The following is a 19963-nucleotide window of genomic DNA, read 5'->3' as shown; positions in this document are numbered from 1 at the left end:
ATGGTTGGAAGGCACAATTTTGCTCCATCACTGCATCCATATCCTTGAACGATTTCGACTGAAGACAGCATTTCTTTGAATTTTTCATTAAACCAGACGTCTTGAAATATGAATTCCTTTTATGTTTCTGTGAGTTTTGGCTAAAAGAACCCCAGTGAATAAATCATACAATACTACGTGTCACCAGCACTTGTGAATATTTCTGCTTTGTTATTCTATTCTCAGTAGAGCACCATTGATTATCAAACTCAGCGGAGAGCATTTTATGATCATATATCTCCATTAGCTCCTAGTTTGACTACCATAGATTTTTCTGGTTAAGCTTGCATTATGTATTAGGAAGCCTATCTCTTCAATACAAAGTTTGATTTCATTTTTCTAAGCCTAGAACTCTTATTATGTATTATGTATAAAGATTCTTATCTTTTATATGTAAAAATAGGCTGCACTGCCTTTGTGTAACTGAAATGTATGCCATCTTTTTTCTTCTTGATTCACAGGTAGCACATTATACTATGAAGATGAATCTCTACAATGAAATGGCTGTCAAGGTAAATATTTCTTCACTTGTTAAACAAATGAAAAGTCAATTGTGCTCTGAATTCGCTTTTAATAAAATGAGCAAAGCAGAATAATGCAAATTTGATTGATATGCTAATGGAAAGGGAGAAAAAGAGTACATAGTTAAAAAGTTATGCTAACAGTATAAAAATTAGAGTAAAAATTAGAGTACTAAAAGGAGAGTAAAATGTAAAATATGTAATTATAAATGCTTGTGTTTTAGAATGTTAAATAACTCTGGGCTATAACTAGAGAAAGACTGTAAATATTAATGAAGCAATGTATTAGTTTCCATATGTCATATAGAATATTGTGATAAATAGATGAACATGGTTCTGGAATATAACTTTCCTGCCCAATAGAAATCAATTAGAAATTATTCGTGTGATTTAATAGTAATAAAGTCAGTTTCCAGCTTAGAAGTTTTATTTGTGTCATTTCTGTGTTCACTTTTACTTGCTATTTTTCTAATAGAAAGCTGACTTTAGCAACTCAAGAGCTTGAACTTGGTTGTTACACAGATTTGGGACATTGCAACAACAATATTATGTATTTTGTTTCAGACAATGTGGTAACAGCTTAATTGCTAAACTATTATAAATGGAGAACTATTTTAAGTAAATTTCATTAATGTTTTTAAGACCTATATTATATTATTTTATTAAACTTCTAGTTCTTACTTCTGAAGCAGATTTTATTTTGGGTGAGGTAAGGTAGTAAATACTTTCTGAAAGGCCTGTGTTGAACCACAGTGGCTAAAGTAGCTATTTTGCATATTGTATATTGCTTTCAGATGAGGTGCTTTCCTCTACAGGTGTAAATGTATAGGAAACCTATCCTGGGAATATTCTTCAATATCACTGTCCACTTCTCTGTTCTCCTGGAGTTTGTGAAATAACAAATAGACAAGAGGAAGATTTCCCTGCTTCTTCTATAGTTGCAGAATACTATTTACCTTTTTCAGTAATATTCACATAGGAAAACCATTTGATTTTCTTTTTTAATGGGAATTTTTAGACTTAGAACTTAGAGAATTTTTATTCTTTGTACAGCCCTGCCATAGACTTGCCCTTAGAGTTTACACAACCATTAGATTGTTTCTTCTCTGCTTACATCATGTCAGATATGTCTCTGAAGTAAAAAGTAATCAATGATTGAGAACCTAAAGCAGTTAATGACTAAAGTCTGTGATACCCCTGCAGGTAGGTCACCAGAGGATATCACAGAATATCTTCCTGTTTCTCTCTACTGCTGGAGAGAAGACAGGGTTCAAAAAAATGCATCCTTATGTTTATTATTCAGGTCCAAAGGATCATATTGAATTCTGATTTGACTTGAATCATTAAGATTCCTTTAACCGAGATTAGGTATATCTAAGAAATTCACATCTACACAGGTCACTTGGAAGGCAGAGCTTCTTTTATTTATTCCAGCATTATACTAAAAGCCATATTTCCTGGTAGCTCCATTCAATGTCAGTTTGTCTTTGATTAGCATCACTGGACAATGGAGAACTTTATATGAGACTGTGATCCTGGAATACAGCAGAGATTTTTAAAAACAGATCTTTGTATTTTAAGCACTGCTTATTAGCAAAAAAAAAAAAAAAAACCCCACAAATACACAAAACAAAACAAAAACACCTCTCTGCCTATGACTTAGATAAGATGGACAAGTCAACACAGATGTCCAACTTGTTTACTGATGACAAAGCCAGACTCATTACCTTCAAATTTTCATTCTTTACTCACAAATAATTAGCTCATCTGCTTGATCCACTGATCAATTGAAACAATGTTTTTTATCCAAATCGTGACTTAGTTTCTCTTCTTACCACATGTCCCTGAGCTTTGACCAACATACAATATCTTCTTATTTCCTCCTGAGAATAAACAGCTTCAGTGTAAAACATTCTCTGTTATACAATCCCAGTTATATCACTCTTTCATTCCATTTATGCACATCAGATATTTTCTAGCCTTGTTTACACCTTTCTATAAAAGAAAATCTCTTGTTGCCTACCTCTTGACATGCTCAGAAAGCTCAAGGTCAGTGTTCTCCCTATTGCACTGGGCCACCTCTGACTATTGTGGGCACTCCTTCCCTCTTCCTCTTGCAATAATCCTTTTAAATAAAGCCTCTCCTTACTAAATTTGTATTTTTTTTTTTGACATGATATTCCAGCAAAGAATAGTTGGGGTGGGAATGTAATGGGGATTCAAGTGAGGAGAGGGAATATTTGAGCATTATGTAGAATTGAAACTATCCACTAGATACTCAAAAATTTCTGGGAGGCTATGGGGAGTATACAAAGATTACTATGGACAATGTATAATAGTACATTTCTCCAAAAAGAAGTTCAAAGTTCTCCTTCACAGGTTAAGATGGGTTAACTTTGTAAGAGACTGGGTGCTTTGTGTTTCTAAATTGAGACATCAGGTATGAGACCCTAAGTTATTCCCTATATAAAGATTAATATTTAGCATTAGTTGATCAGAGACCAGTGACAGGAACTTAATTCATTTGTGAGTGGATTTTTGTTGGATTGTACTTTCAAAGTTTTGCTCTCTACCTGAGTGAGTGGTTGAAGAGACCAATGTATGGCCCACATACCCTTGTGTGATTCACATCTGAAAATTACAGCCAACCCTAACTGGGTGCCAGTAGCTGAAACTTTGCTTCTAATAACTACTACTCTTCCTTTTCAGTTCATAAGCTATCAAGAAACTATATTCAAAGTAATTACTCTAGAAATTATTTACATACAGTTGGTTATGATAAACCTCTAAGGATGACAGATAACTACCAAAAATCAATATGAGCAATGATATTCAGACAGATACATATGTACCCATATCATAAAAAGGATAGTCACTTACTACAGGTAAGAAAAACTTTCATCTTAGTTTGCCTCATGAACTGAGCCATTTGCAAATTTTACATTTGATTATTGATTGCTAGTATGATAACTAATTACAATTCATTTGTCAAAGAGGCTAGTGAAGCACAGTTGTTGTTCAGACTTATCTATAGACTTCCCATCCCTAAGGTGATGTCACTCTTTTTTAATGAAGAACAAAGTACATGCTTGTGATTTTGTTTTATGTAACAGATATTAATATCTTCATTTGATGCATTTACTTTTTAAAGGGTCACCTTTTCTCTAAAGAATTTATGATCCTCCTACCCCTGTAGAATTGATCACTCTCTTGCTCTTTATTTCCCTATTTTACCATTGACATACTTTTGTTATAGAACCTGTAACATTTTATTATTCTTACTAATTTACATGCCAGTCTCCCTCCCACACATGCTGTAAGTCCCCTGAGGCCCAGATCCTATCTTCTTCATCTTTGTATAGCCAATGCCTGACTTTGATAGGTTGTTAGATATATATTCCTATATTAATCATTAAAGTCAGGTCCATTTATTTTTCTATACAAGAAGTTAAAAAAAAAAAGTCCTTTGCTTTAAGTACATTTTCTGTATGTCCCTGAGTGACCTTGTTGGAAATTATTTAAGCCTTTGCTAGAAGATCTTTAAAACTTTTTTGATTACCTGATTAGGCTATGTGGTGTAGATTAACTGGATGTGGTAAAATAAAATTTGGTTAGTGTGCAGTTTACATGTGAATGGAAGACCTCATGACATTTAGGACCTTGCCTAAGAATTGTAGCACATACAGGTTTGAATGAGGTTTGCTATGATATAAGCTGCTGTCAGAACCCACAGTATGCCTTTACAGAACCCCTGTTGCTGATTTGCTGCTAGGCCAGTGACAGTCAATTAATACAGCAATAAATTGCTCAGTAAATTTTTATCTTAGCTCCTGGGACCCTATTCCTCCTGTTTCTCAGTGTGACACTTTATTTCCTTTTTAGTCTCCAATTTGACTTAGAGATTAGAGTTCTGCTTGTCCTCTGGCATCTTGGCCACTATTATGGACCCCATTTAAATTTGGTCCCTAGTTTTTCTTTTCAGCTTGCTCTCCCTTTGGATAGCAAAGAGATCATATGAATGCATGATCTGGTTCAGTTGCTCAACTCATTTTTCTACTGATCCCATCTAGATAGACAATTTAATATCTTCTTACAGTGTGGAACAGAACTTATGCTCAGTTGGCTTTTGTTTTTGCTTTGTTTTGTTTTTGTGGTTCTGGGGATTTAATTCAGGGTTTTTTTTTTTTTTTTTTTTCTTTTGCATGCTAGGCAAGGGCTTTACTCCTGAGTTGCATCCCCAGTGCGCTGAACCTCTATTTCTGATAGTAGTGAGCATATATACATAAGCATGTAGATGTCACCTCAAACCTACCCAATACTTGAAGCTAGAGACTCCGGTTCCTAATAATACTATAAAGACACTAGATGAGGGGAAGAATTACTCCACATGTTGAAAAACTATTTAAAAATATCCCCAGGTAAAAGGAAAAGTTGATTTGATGGAACTATTCCATCCATCCTAAGGTTTATTATTTTACCCTTTTTCCCAGAACCTTGATTCATGGTTCTCAATACGTAAGTGTTTTATCTTCTTTTACTTTCTGGTCAACCCGACCGATGAAATCTTCTATGTGGAATGGGATATATCCTATGCCTAATTCGTCAATTTTTTAGGGGGAAAATAACCTAAGACAAACCCCACATACATTCATTCTCAACCTAGTTGCTAAGGACTGCATCTATCCAATAGAAGGAGTCTAATTTTGGAACTACCTAAAGATGAATAGCTATAGCTGATACATAACTGAATATATCTTAATCAGACTGACTTCCAGTGAGAGATATGTATCTCTGAGGCCTGGCAAGAAACATATTACCATATCATATGCTATCAAATTTCATAAATCAGAACCACTGGTAAATAATAAGATTTAGCAATTATATAGCAGTTACCACTGACCAGGCATTATTCTAAGTATTTTTAAATATTTTAAGTTTTCTCTGTAATCCTCAAAACCAACTCTCTAAGGCAGGTATAATGATTACAATTTGAAAGATGAGGGAATAGAGGATCTTTCCCAAATCACAAAGCTAGTAAGTGACCATGAACCCAAGTTGTATGGTACCCTCCCAAGTTCCTGACAATTCTGATCACATGTAATTTTGCTTTTACTTTCAAACTTTTCTCTATTTTTCAAAATTTGGATACAAATAACCGTATCAACCCTGAACCAAGCTTGTAGGGGTTTCTTGGATAACTGAGTTCACTAACAATTTATGAGCATCCTTACTGCTAGGCTATGTTTAATAGAATTTTAAATTTAATGACAGTTAATAGGTGACTAAGTTGAGGCATCCCAATTCAGTGTTACATGCTTCTCCTCCTAGGCAGATTTGGATGTCCTAGGATGAAAATCTTTACCATATAGAGGAATATTCATGCATTGGCCTTCACATATTCCTATTCCACAGCATAAGGAATTGTCACCTATTATATCCCTCCATGAAACACCCCTCTTAGAACAAAGTTAAACAATTTTTATGGAGGAAATAGCAAACGATATGTAAAAGAGAAATTGTCATTTATTTCCTATTTTAAAGATTACACAAAATCTTGTGATCCAAGGTCTTAGATGGTTTTATTTGTACCTCTATTATGCCTCTTTTGGACCCTAAAGCACTAATGGAAAAGAAGAGGGAAGTCTCACTTTTAAAAATAAAACTTTAGGATGGGCTGGGACTAGCAGAGCTCTTGCTTGGCATGCGTGAGGCACTGGGTTTGATCCTCAGCACCACATAAAAATAAATAAAATGGTATTTAAAAAAAGAAATTCTGCTAAGTAAAGATAACCTGGGCACAATTAAAAAAAAAAAAACCTATAAAAACAAAAACAATAAAACTTAAGGAGCCCACAAAATTGCTACTAGGACTATTACCTTTAACTTTTGCTCATTTTCTTTCTTTCTTTTTTTTTTTTTTTTTTTTTTTGTAGTTGGCCAATAAAACTTTACTTACCAACATGTGTCAGACTGGTTTGACCCACAGGCTGCAGTTTGTCAGTCCCTACTCTAGAAATGTAGAGTGCAATTATATTCCCCATCATTAACTCCCTGTGGGTTCAACTTACAGAAAACCTGGAAAATGTGAATTCATTATTATACATTTTGTAGGGAAAATACACATGAAGTTAAAGCTTTTTTTTTTTTTTTAATGGTAGTTTTTTTTTTTAGATTCTTCTTTTTTTATTATTTAAACAAATGGGATACATGTTGTTTCTCTATTTGTACGTGGAGTCAAGGCATACCATTTGTGTAATCATAAATTTACATAGGGCAATGTTGTTTGATTCATTCTGTTATTTTTTTCCTTCCCCCCACCCCTCCCACCCCTCTTTTCCCTCTATACAGTCCTTCCTTCCTCCATTCTTACCACCCTCCTTATCCCTAACCCTAAACCTAACCCTAACCCTAATGCTAACCCCTTCTACCCCCCATTACATGTCATCATCCGCTTACCAGCGAGATCATTTGTCCTTTAGTTTTTTGAGATTGGCTTATCTCACTTAGCATGATATTCTCCAATTTCATCCATTTGCCTGCAAATGCCATAATTTTATCATTCTTCATGGTGGAGTAATATTCCATTGTATATATATGCCACAGTTTCTTTATCCATTCATTAACTGAAGGGCATCTAGGTTGGTTCCACAATCTGGCTATAGTGAATTGAGCAGCTATGAACATTGATGTGGCTGTATCTCTGTAGTATGCTGATTTTAAGTCCTTTGGGTATAGGCCAAGGAGTGGGATAGCTGGGTCAAATGGTGGTTCCATTCCAAGCTTTCTGAGGAATCTCCATACTGCTTTCCAGAGTGGCTGCAGTAATTTGCAACCCCACCAGCAATGTATGAGTGTACCTTTCTCCCCACATCCTCACCAACACCTATTGTTGCTTGTGTTCTTGATAATCGCCATTCTAATTGGGGTGAGATGAAATCTTAGGGTAGTTTTGATTGCTCATTTTCTATATAAAGTAACTTTCAGAATATAAAGTCCTCAGTAATCTAAATACAATCAGGATGTATAATTTAACAATGGCTCTTGGGGAAATATTTATTCCTCCTAATGCCTTTGGAAATCATACCTCCTGAGTCCTTGTATGCCTGTCTATTCTAGGAGAACTGGAGCAAAACAGGAATACATATCTCAAGAAGTGCTGGTTTGCAACATTTTAGAGATCTGCCATATAAAATATGTTCCATTATGCTTTTTCTTTTCAGTTTCAAAATTTTATTGAAATGAAAAATGGAAATAATCTAAAGTTTATAGAGTTTTGAAGAGCTACAGATGAAACTGATTGTTTTATTGTGGAATTCCTTTTACTCTAGAGCCCTTGTACATGTTAATGACCCATCACATATACTTAGTGAAATTCTGCTGGAATCTGAATTTCAATTTATTATTTACTATTATACTTATTTTAAATGATTTGACTTGATTTTAGTTCCCCAAAATATTTTAGTTCAGATTGAAATGTTTAAGGAAAATAAAAGGTATCAACAAGAAGAACACTAAAGACCACTTTAAGAAATTTCTTTTCTTTTTTTTTTTTTTTTCAAACATTTGCTTTATCACATTTCATATTCTAGTTTTGAATGCCATCAAACCAGGAGCATCTGGCTGCAATTAAAAAAATATGGATCCACTTAAAAGTAGCAGGAACATTCTTCATTAGACACTGTGTTTCTGAGGTTGATGTATTTGGCTGAATGCAAGGTGTAGGCAATATAACAATTTATATTTATCAAGTCCTTTACAGATAATAATGAGCAATGTAGCATTTGGTCCACTAAGATGGGCATAAGCATTAGAATGATATATACCCAGTGTCTTTCATCATCTAGGAAACCTCAAACAAGTCCACTTAGCCTCCTGGTACACAGTTTTGTCATCTGTGAAATGGAACTATTATGAGGAATAGGTGTAATTTCACAGGGTCTTCCTCAAGAAATTTTAATTTCCTTTCCTTCTCCTTCTTGGAACTTTAAGTATAAGTGACATTTTATTAATTGAACTCTATTTTAAATATACAAGAGTAAAAGCCATAATATATGGTAAATTATTTCTTTTATTTCATTTTCAAATCTGAAGGTTAGTTTTGCTGGGTATAGGATTCTTGGTTGGCAACCATGTTCTTTCAGAACTTGAAATATGTTGTTCCAGGCCTTTCTAGCTTTTAGAGTCTGGGCTGAGAAATCTGTTGATATCTGTATTGGTTTCCCCCTATATGCAATCTGATGCTTTTCTCTCACAGCCTTCAAAATTCTATCTTTATTTTGTTTCATTACAATATGTCTTGGTGTGGATCTGTTGTGATTTTGTGCACTTGGTATTCTGTAAGCCTCTTGTGATTGGTTTTCCATTTCATTCTTCAGGTTTGGGAAATTTTCTGATATTATTTCATTGAATAAGTTGTTTATTCCTTTGGTTTGTATCTCTGTGCCTTCCTCAATCCCAATAATTCTTACATTTGGTCTTTTCATGATGTCCCATAGTTCTTGGAGGTTCTGTTCATGATTTCTTACCATCTTCTCTGTTTGGTCAACTTTATTTTCAAGATTCAACATTTTGTCTTCATTGTCTGAGTTTCTGTCTTCCAAGTGGTCTAGTCTATTGGTGATGCTTTCCATTGAGTTTTTTCTTTGGTTTATTGTTTCCTTCATTTCAAGGATTTCCATTTTTTTTTTTTTTTTGAGAATCTCTATCTCTTTGTTGAAATAATCTTTTGCTTCCTGCAGTTGCTCTTTCAACTGCTTATTGGTGTGATCATACATTGCCTGCATTTGCTCTCTTATCTCATCCTTTGCTTCATGAATCATTTTAATCATCTATAATCTGAAGTCTTTTTCTGACATTTCTTCTACCATACTGTAACTGGATTCTATTAATATAGAATCTAGGTTTGTTTGGATCATTTTCTTCCCTTGTTTTTTCATGTTGTTCATATATCTTCCCCTCTAGCAGTGCAGATCTGGGGTATTACAGTTTCCCCCCTATAAGCTTATAGTGAAACTATAGGCTTCTAAAACCTTTTCTTTAAGGGAGAGATCAATATTAGCAGTGCCCAGTTCAGACAGTATGCAACCTGAAACCAAATAGCTCCTACGAGGATGTTAACAATATTGTCATAATAAACAGAATGAATTCAATTATTATCTTCAGTATAACAAATAGATTTGCAATAAGGTCTACAGTTTCTAAAGAAGGACAAAAAGGATGTGGAGGGGTGTAGGATGTAGCTGTTAATGGGATAAGAAAAGAATATATAGAAATTCTAGATCATAGAAAGAGTGATAGTGTAATCAAAAGAAGTTGATTGTTAGCATGGGAAAAGGGAGAAAAAGACTGAGGGAACAGGTAAACAAAGGATAAGAGAGCGAGAAAAGTAAAAGAAATAAAAACAAAATTTTTCAATAAGGAGAAAAAAGAAAATCTACGCTATAACAGTCATATAGTATTCAAACCTCCTAGTCTTCAGTAACCTGATGTATGAGAGATACCTGACAATGAGCTTCCAGTCTCCAGCAGGTGTCTCAGGATGAGATTTGCCCCACCTAAAGATGGGAGTTACATCTTCCAGGATTATCCAATATGGCCACTCTGGCTTCCAAATGTGTTGGCAGATGGGGAACTGTAGCTCAGAGTGTGGGCATGGCCAGCTGGAGGTCCTGAAGGTGGGGTGTGGTCGGTCTGGTTGCGGGATCCTGGAGGCGGGGTGCAATCAGTTGGTCTGGGGGTCCTGGTGGCAGGGAGCAGTCAGCCGATATGAGGACCCCAGAGGCAGGGAGTGATGGGTCTGGCTGAGGGATCCTGGAGACAGGGCTCAGTCAGTCCGGCCAGGGGTCCTACAACTCCTGGCTGTTATCTCAAAATGGCGGCAGCCACGTGTAATCAAACCTGCAGGTGCTGTGACAGTGAACTTCCAGGCAACAGCAGGCAGCTGGTGCTACACTGGCGGTCTGTGGTCAGTCTGCTGACTGCTGTTGGATGATATGTAGGTGAACCTCGGGCAGTGGGTGATGGGTAGGTGAAAGGCAGGCGATGGACTGGCAAGCGGCAGGCAAATGGCAGATGGTAGGCGCCAGACAGAGAGCAGTCTGCACTCAAAAAGTAGTCGATATGCTGGCAGACTGCAGGTGATCACAGTAGACAAATGGGATAAACAGCAGGGGATCGATAAGCAGCAGAAACTACCTCACCAAGAAACAGATATCCTCTGCTTGCAACCCGAGTTATGGAGTGACAAGGAACGCCTCCCTCTAGTCTGCCATCTTGGATCTCCCAAGAAATTTCAAAGTACTATAACTTTAATGACTTTTTTCTCCATGTTGCTATGGATCCATATAATAAAAAATTTAATCCACAAAAATTAATATAGCTAGCAACATTGACTTCCCAGTTTGTTTTTACTTCTTGTGTATAAAATATAAAATATAAGAAAAAATTATTGACTTATTGATTTATTACAAGTGGCTAAATAAATACCATATATACATTCATCTCAACCTTGTAAACTATGTATAATCCTATTTTCATGTTTATAGTACTATGAAATAAACATAAATGTTTAGAATAAAGACCTCCAAGATTTGATAGAAATATATATGTAGATTTTTTAGTAAAAAGATACTGAAAGTTTCATATAAAACTGGATATTATATTACTTTTTGTAAATTCAGAATGAATAGCACATAGTTTTATTCACACAAAGACAGGTACTTCAAAATGTCAACCTAAGAGAAGGGAAAAAGCGGTCATTTAGATAATCCCAAGCTTTTACCTGATGATGTTTTCTATCACAATGCCAAATAATATTTCTTCTCTTCCCCTTCTACTTCTAGTACAAATATCACTCTGAAATGTTTAGATAGATTTGTACAGAAAGGACATATAAAGTGAAGAAACAAAATATTGAAGAAAATAAATGGTACATGTGATAATTATCCAAAATTTTCTGATAGAAATATTTTGTTGTGATTTTCATAATTCTATATATGAAACTATATTTTCATATACTATAAATATATACTTTCACATATATAGTTTTGACATGATAATTCAGTAATACCTTGAATGAAAACTTGTGCTGTATTACTACTCTTTACTATATTTTTAAGGTCCCTATCTGTAAAAACTTAGTAAAACCACTTTTTTCTGTTTATTGTATAGTGTTCTGAAATGTTTGAGCCATCTGATACATAAAAGTAGAATTGAGAATATCTAAATCCTACTTCTATGCTCTCACATGCATTTGAGCATTAACAATAGGTGGGTTATTATCAATGAATTTGTTTTCTATCTTTATTTTAATTTTGGGCCTGAATACATTCTTTTCTCCCTTTCTGTGGTGTTACAATTATTATGAATTTTTAGGAATAAAAATAAACTCAATGGAGAAAAATGTTTCCTATGAGCAGATGGCTTTTGATATCTCAAGGTTTTTCCATTTGTTTTAGTGCTTAAAATAAACATTATTTATAAGACCACTTACATTTTGATGTTACTTAATGAGGAATATGCATCATTGATTTGACTAGCTTAAGAGGTCATTTAGAACTTGCCCGTTAACAAGCTGTAATCTGCTGAGCACACACTGACTTTGTTTAAAATTATCTATTCACAGCTGATCAATGACAATAATTGTTTTATCCAATCACTTCTGAAAGTTGCTAATTACTTTGAAGGACATGAATACTAGCCATTTTTCCTAATTTTTTTTTTTAGAAATTATAACCCATTCACCTTAAAATTAAGAAAAAAATTAATAAAATTCATCTTGCCTCTTGACAGTACTTTAAAAAATATTCAGCTTATTCAGTAGTACTGGAATAGCAATAGAAAATTTGGCAAAATTCAGGATGTCATCTTTGCCTATAATAGGAAGTACAGTATATAGTACAATCTCATCTATGTTATGTATTTTAAAATCATCTAAATATTGCTTAAACTGGGCATTCTTTAATAAAAATGGAACTAAAGAACATGCACACTCTTTTTCTCTTTATACAGTATATTGATATTAGTGAAAAAGCATGGACTTCAGAGTAAGACAGATCTGGGTTTGTATCCTGACTCTGCCATTTACTCTTACTGGTTATATGACCTTGAGCAAATTACTTAACCTCAGTTTCTTCATTTTTAATGTGGAGATCATGCCCTATTCACAAAGATGTTGTAAGAGTTAAACAGCATAATACCTGGCATTTGGAAGGAGCTCAATAAATTTTAGATCCTTCGTTTCCCTGATGGCAGCTTCTTTACCTACTCAGATGATCAGTTGCTTCCAGCTCTTCTTACTCACTCATCTTGGACAAAACCATTTAAAGATTGATTGATTATACTTTAGTCTGAATGAGTTTTAATTTGTTACCTTAACCATCACTTACTTATTATGCCCTTTCATACCTAATTGTGAATGGATTTGTCTTGGAAGGGAATTTTTAGTAGCCTTTGGGTAGATGTCTGGGATATTAGATTATTAGAAGGCTGCATTCTCTCTGGGTGTAGATGGGACTACTTTCAGTTGCTGCTGGATTTGAAGAGGGAAGAAGCCCGTGCCACTGGCTTTTTTTTTCTCCCTTTGGTACAGGAAATTCTTATTTTAGCACAAAATTTTCAGCCAATTTCAGCCAGTTACAGACCTGTTTTCTCAGAAATGAACATACCTGCTAATCTAATATTACCTGATCATAGACACAATTATCACTCCTCTCAATACTCCTTTGATGTTTTCTGGCACCCTTAATCTTGTTTTATTTATAATTCAGTGACATCTTCATGTCATAGGCAGTCCCTTCCTGAGTACTGTTTGATAACATAATAGTTTTCCTTGTGCAACCCAAGTCACTAATATTGCTGAGGATAATTTTCTACTAGTATACATGTTTATGTGTTCTATTTTATAATCATAGTATTACTGCATATGTGATAAAAGCATGCTGAAACACTTGGAGTCATCCAACCAGTACTGTGACCTTCTGCCATTATTTAACCTCTGTAAGCATCAATTTCCTCTTCTATAAAGTGAGGTTAATAATAATCCCCACTTCAGATTGATGCTGTAAGATTAAATGAGATGATCCAGGAAAATAATCACTTATGTGCATGTATACTTTATATATCCATATTTCTATTAATTATTCTATTTCATTAGAAAGTGCTTCTTGTCAATTCCTCTTCTTTGCCAGTCATAATATGATTTTGGTCAATTAGGGAGAGTTTCTATATTGAGAATTATATGATTTTAGAAAAATTGGTATTTATTTACAGACTTGATTTCTAAAGAAAGATAATTTGAAAAGTTATTCGTATAACTTTGTTACATTGCATTGCTATATTATTTAGTTAAGTTCTAGAATTGGTGTATCTGGTTTTGTTTTTTTTTTTTTCTTTTTTTTTTTATTGTAAACAAATGGGATACATGTTGTTTCTCTGTTTGTACATGGCGTAAAGGCATACCATTTGTGTAATCATAAATTTACATAGAGCAATGTTGTTTGATTCATTCTGTTATTTTTTCCCTTCCCCCCACCCCTCCCACCCCTCTTTACCCTCTATACAGTAGTTCCTTCCTCCATACTTGCCCCCCTCCCTAACCCTAACTCTAACCCTTCCCTCCCCCCCATTATGTGTCATCCTCCACTTATCAGCGATATCATTCGTCCTTTGGCTTTTTGAGATCGGCCTATCTCACTTAGCATGATATTCTCCAATTTCATCCATTTGCCTGCAAATGTCATAATTTTATCATTCTTTATGGCTGAGTAATATTCCATTGTATATATATACCACAGTTTCTTTATCCACTCATCAATTGAAGGGCATCTAGGTTGGTTCCACAGTCTGGCTATTGTGAATTGAGCAGCTATGAACATTGATGTGGCTGTATCTCTATAGTATGCAGATTTTAAGTCCTTTGGGTATAGGCCAAGGAGTGGGATAGCTGGGTCAAATGGTGGTTCCATTCCAAGTTTTCTAAGGAATCTCCACACTGCTTTCCAGAGTGGCTGCACTAATTTGCAGCCCCACCAGCAGTGTATGAGTGTACCTTTCTCCCCACATCCTCGCCAACACCTGTTGTTGCTCGTATTCTTGATAATCGCCATTCTAATTGGGGTGAGATGGAATCTTAGGGTGGTTTTGATTTGCATTTCTCTTATTACTAGAGATGTTGAACATTTTTCCATATGTTTGTTGATTGCTGGTAGATCTTCTTCTGTGAAGTGTCTATTCATTTCCTTAGCCCATTTGTTGACTGGACTATTTGAATTCTTGGAGTAGAGTTTTTTGAGTTCTTTATAGATTCTGGAGATTAGTGCTCTATCTGAAGTATGATTGGCAAAGATATTCTCCCACTCTGTAGGCTCTTTCTTCGCATTGCTGATAGTTTCCTTTGCTGAGAGAAAGCTTTTTAGTTTGAATCTATCCCAGTGGTTGATTCTAGCTTTTATTTCTTGTGCTATGGGAGTCCTGTTAAGGAAGTCTGGTCCTAGACCAACAAGGTGAAGATTTGGACCTACTTTTTCTTCTATAATCTGCAGGGTCTCTGGTCTGATTCCGAGGTCCTTAATCCATTTTGAGTTTAGTTTCGTGCATGGTGAGAGATATGGGTTTAGTTTCATTCTGTTGCATATGGATTTCCAATTCTCCCAGCACCATTTGTTGAAGAGGCTATCTTTTCTCCATTGCATATTTTTGGCACCTTTGTCTAGTATGAGAAAATTGTATTTATTTGGGTTTGTGTCCGTGTCCGCTATTCTGTACTATTGATCTACCTGTCTATTTTGGTACCAATACCATGCCATTTTTGTTACTATTGCTTTGTAGTAGAGTTGAAGATCTGGTATTGCAATACCCCCTGTTTCACTCTTCCTGCTAAGGATTGCTTTAGCTATTCTGGGTTTCTTATTCTTCCAGATGAATTTCATAATTGCTTGCTCTATTTCTGTAAGGTACACAATTGGGATTTTAATTGGAATTGCATTGAATTTGTATAGCACTTTAGGTAGTATGGCCATTTTGACAATATTAATTCTTCCTACCCAAGAACATGGAAGATCTTTCCATCTTCTAAGGTGTTCTTTAATTTCTTTCTTTAGTGTTGTATAGTTCTCATTGTAGAGGTCTTTCACCTCTTTTGTGAGATTGATTCCCAGGTATTTTATTTTTTTCGAGGCTATTGTGAATGGGGTAGTTTTCCTAATTTCTCTTTCTGAAGATTCATCACTTATGTATAAAAATGTGTTGGATTTATGGGCATTGATCTTGTAACCTGCTACTTTACTGAAATCACTTATGAGTTCTAAGAGTTTTCTGGTGGAATTTCCAGGTTCCTCTAAATATATAATCATGTCATCAGCGAACAGGGATAGTTTGAGTTCTTCTTTCCCAATTCGTATCCCTTTAATTTCTTTGGTTTGTCTAATTGCTCTGGCCAGAGTCTCAAGAACGATGTTGAATAGAAGTGGTGAAAGAGGGCATCCCTGCCTTGTTCCAGTTTTTAGGGGGAATGCTTTCAGTTTTTCACCATTTAGAATGATATTAGCCATGGGCTTAGCATAAATGGCCTTTACAATGTTAAGGAATGTTCCCACTATCCCTATTTTTTCTAGTGTTTTGAGCATGAAGGGGTGCTGTATTTTATCAAATGCTTTTTCTGCATCTATTGAAATAATCATGTGATTCTTGACTTTAAGTCTATTAATATGGTGAATTACGTTTATTGATTTCCTGATGTTGAACCAACCTTGCATCCCTGGGATGAAACCCACTTGATCATGGTGCACTATCTTTTTAATATGTTTTTGTATGCGATTTGCTAAAATTTTGTTGAGAATTTTTGCGTCGATGTTCATTAAGGATATTGGTCTGAAATTTTCTTTCCTTGATGAGTCTCTGTCTGGTTTAGGTATCAGTGTGATATTGGCTTCATAGAATGAGTTTGGGAGGGTTCCCTCCTCTTCTATTTTATGGAATACTTTGAGAAGTATTGGAATGAGCTCTTCCTTAAAGGTTTTGTAGAACTCGGCTGAGAACCCATCTGGTCCCGGACTTTTCTTTGTTGGTAGGCTTTTGATGACTTCTTCTATTTCAGTACTTGAAATTGGTCTATTTAAATTGTTTATGTCCTCCTCATTCAGTTTAGGCAATTCATATGTCTCTAGAAACCTGTTGATGTCTTCGAAATTTTCTATTTTGTTGGAGTATAGATTTTCAAAATAGCTTCTAATTATGTTTTGTATTTCCATCCTGTCTGTTGTGATATTTCCTTGTTCATTCCGAATTTTAGTGATTTGGGTTTTCTCTCGTCTTCTCTTTGTTAGTGTGGCTAAAGGTTTATCAATTTTGTTTATTTTTTCGAAGAACCAACTATTTATTTTGTCAATTTTTTGTATTGTTTCTTTTGTTTCAATTTCATTGATTTCAGCTCTGAGTTTAACTATTTCCTGTCTTCTACTACTTTTGGTGCTGTTCTGTTCTTCTTTTTCTAGGGCTTTGAGCTGTAGTGTTAGGTTGTTTATTTGTTGAGTTTTACTTCTTTTATTAAATGCGCTCCATGAAATAAATTTCCCTCTAAGTACTGCTTTCATAGTGTCCTAGAGATTTTGATATGATGTTTCTTTGTTCTCATTTACCTCTAAGAATTTTTTAATTTCCTTCCTAATATCTTCTGTTATCCATTCATCATATAATAACATATTGTTTAATCTCCAGATGTTGGAATAGTTTCTGTGTTTTACTCTTTCATTTATTTCTAACTTCAATCCATTATGATCTGATAGAATACATGCTAGTGTCTCTATCTTCTTGTATTTGCTAACATTAGCTTTGTGGCATAATATATGGTCTGTTTTAGAGAAGGATCCATGTGCTGCTGAGAAGAAAGTGTATTCACTCTTAGTTGGATGGTATATTCTATAAATGTCCGTTAAGTCTAAATTATTGATTGTGTTATTGAGATCTATGGTTTCTTTGTTCAATTTTTGTCTGGAAGATCTGTCCAGTGGTGAGAGCGGCGTGTTAAAATCACCTAGTATTATTGTGTTGTGGTCTATTTGGTTTCTGAAATTGAGAAGGATTTGTTTGACATACATAGATGAGCCACTGTTTGGGGCATAGATGGTTATGATTGTTATATCTTGCTGATTTATGCTTCCCTTAATCAGTATGAAATGACCTTCTTTATCCCTTCTGACTAACTTTGGCTTGAAGTCCACATTATCGGAAATGAGGATGGATACTCCAGCTTTTTTGCTGAGCCCATGTGCATGGTATGTTTTTCCCCATCCTTTCACCTTTAATCTATGGGTATCTTTTTCTATGAGGTGAGTCTCTTGCAGGCAACATATTGTTGGATCTTTCTTTTTAATCCAGTCTGCCAGTCTATGTCTTTTGATTGATGAATTCAGGCCATTAACATTCAGGGTTATTATAGAGAAATGATTTGGTTTCCCGGTCATTTGGTTCATTTTTAAAATTTTGTTTATTTATTTGTTTGACACAACTTGTTTCCTCCTTTATTTGACAATTCCTTTAGGATAATTCCTCCCTTTGCTGATTTGCTTCTTTGTTTTTCATCTCTTCCTCATGGAATATTTTGTTGAGAATGTTCTGTAATGCTGGCTTTCTTTTTGTAAATTCTTTTAGCTTTTGTTTATCATGGAAGGATTTTATTTCATCGTCAAATTTGAAGGTAAGTTTTGCTGGGTATAAGATTCTTGGTTGGCATCCATTTTCTTTCAGGGCTTGAAAAATGTTGTTCCAGGACCTTCTAGCTTTTAGGGTCTGGATTGAAAAATCTGCTGATATGCGTATTGGTTTCCCCCTGAATGTAATTTGGTTCTTTTCTCTCACAGCCTTTAAAATTCTGTCTTTATTTTGTATGTTAGGTATTTTCATTATAATGTGCCTTGGTGTGGGTCTGTTGTAATTTTGTGTATTTGGAGTCCTATAAGCCTCTTGAACTTGATTTTCCATTTCATTCTTCAGATTTGGGAAATTTTCTGATATTATTTCATTGAATAGGTTGTTCATTCCTTTGGCTTGTTTCTCTAGACCTTCCTCAATCCCAATAATTCTTAAATTTGGCCTTTTCATGATATCCCATAGTTCTTGTAGATTCTGTTCATGATTTCTTACCATCTTCTCTGTTTGTTCAACTTTGTTTTCAAGGTTAAATATTTTGTCTTCAATGTCTGAGGTTCTGTCTTCCAGGTGTTCTATCCTATTGGATATGCTTTCTATGGAGTTCTTAATTTGGTTTATTGTTTCCTTCATGTCAAGGATTTCTGTTTGGTTTTTTTTCAATATCTCTAACTCTTTATTGAAATGATCTTTTGCTTCCTGTATTTGCTCTTTTAACTGTCGATTGGTGCGATCATTCAATGCTTGCATTTGCTCTTTCATCTCATCGTTTGCTTCTCTGATCATTTTAATTATGTACATTCTGAACTCCTTTTCTGTCCTTTCCTCTGCCATGCTGTCATTGGGTTTTATTGATGTAACATCTAGATTTGTTTGCATCATTTTCTTTCCTTGTTTTCTCATATTGTTCAGGTATCAGTGGACCGCTGAGATATTGCAGATTTCCTCTGTTGATTTACAATGTCCCTGAAGATTTCTATATATATCCCCTCTTAGCCTTCAGTAGGCTGAAGTCTTGGAGGAAGTTGATAATGCGGTGCTCCACAAGGAAGCTGCCTCTCTAGGAGTGGTGGCCTTCAGGTGGGGTATATTCCCTGCTAGTGGGCAGAGGTGCCTCCACTTGTTGACCAATGGTCATCCAAAGGGGACCTAGGCTGTGGGCTGAGGCAAGGCCTGTTTGGGCCTGTGTCTCTGGTTTTACCGTCCTTGTGGGGAAACCTCACCAGGCAGGGAAGACTCACCCAGTGGGGAGGTCTCGCTGGTCAGTTTCCTCCTAGAGGTTCCCCTCAATTTACAGCTACTGCCTGGGCTGGGCTGCCTTCCTCTGCAAAGTTTCCAGGGGCCCGGCCCTACCTCCTGGGCCTGGGAGCCTCACCCTTCGCAGATGAATCTCCTTAGGCTGCCCCTCCTCAGAGAATTTGCCCACAGGCCTGGAACCTTCGCTCAGCCCTAAGCCTGTCTCTGTGCGGCTCTTCCACCCAGAAGCCTCCTAGATCCTGGGACCCTGCTCTGCACCTAATCGCCTGGCTGCGTGGCCCCTCCTCTGAGCAGCCACCTGTGGCCCCGAACAATCGCTCTGAGTCCCAGAGACCCGCCACAGGCCTCTTCCTCCAGACAGCCGCCCAGTATGCCGGTGTGGTCACTAGGAGTCCAAGAAACTCACTTCGTGCCTCCTCCTCCCACCAACCACCCGTAGCCCGGGGCAATCAATCACTCCGAGTCGAAGTGACCCTCCCCGTTCCTCCTCCTTCTCCAGATAA

At 35.8% G+C, this 19963-nt stretch overlaps 1 protein-coding gene across 4 annotated transcripts in view; it reads left to right on the top strand.

Moving 5' to 3' along the window:
• SPATA17 (spermatogenesis associated 17) overlaps nt 1-19963 on the top strand; it is a 279874-nt gene that overhangs the window by 34869 nt on the left and 225042 nt on the right. For all 4 annotated transcript variants that reach the window (XM_079107174.1, XM_079107176.1, XM_079107173.1 and 1 more), the window contains one exon: nt 501-551. In XM_079107174.1, coding sequence (XP_078963300.1) covers nt 501-551 — 51 coding nt within the window. The remainder of the gene's footprint in view (nt 1-500; nt 552-19963) is intronic.

Source organism: Sciurus vulgaris (assembly GCF_902686455.1).
Source record: "Sciurus vulgaris genome assembly, chromosome: 12".
NCBI lineage: Eukaryota > Metazoa > Chordata > Mammalia > Rodentia > Sciuridae > Sciurus > Sciurus vulgaris.
Note: the sequence above shows the minus strand (reverse complement) of the source record. Positions and strands in the feature narration are given on the sequence as shown.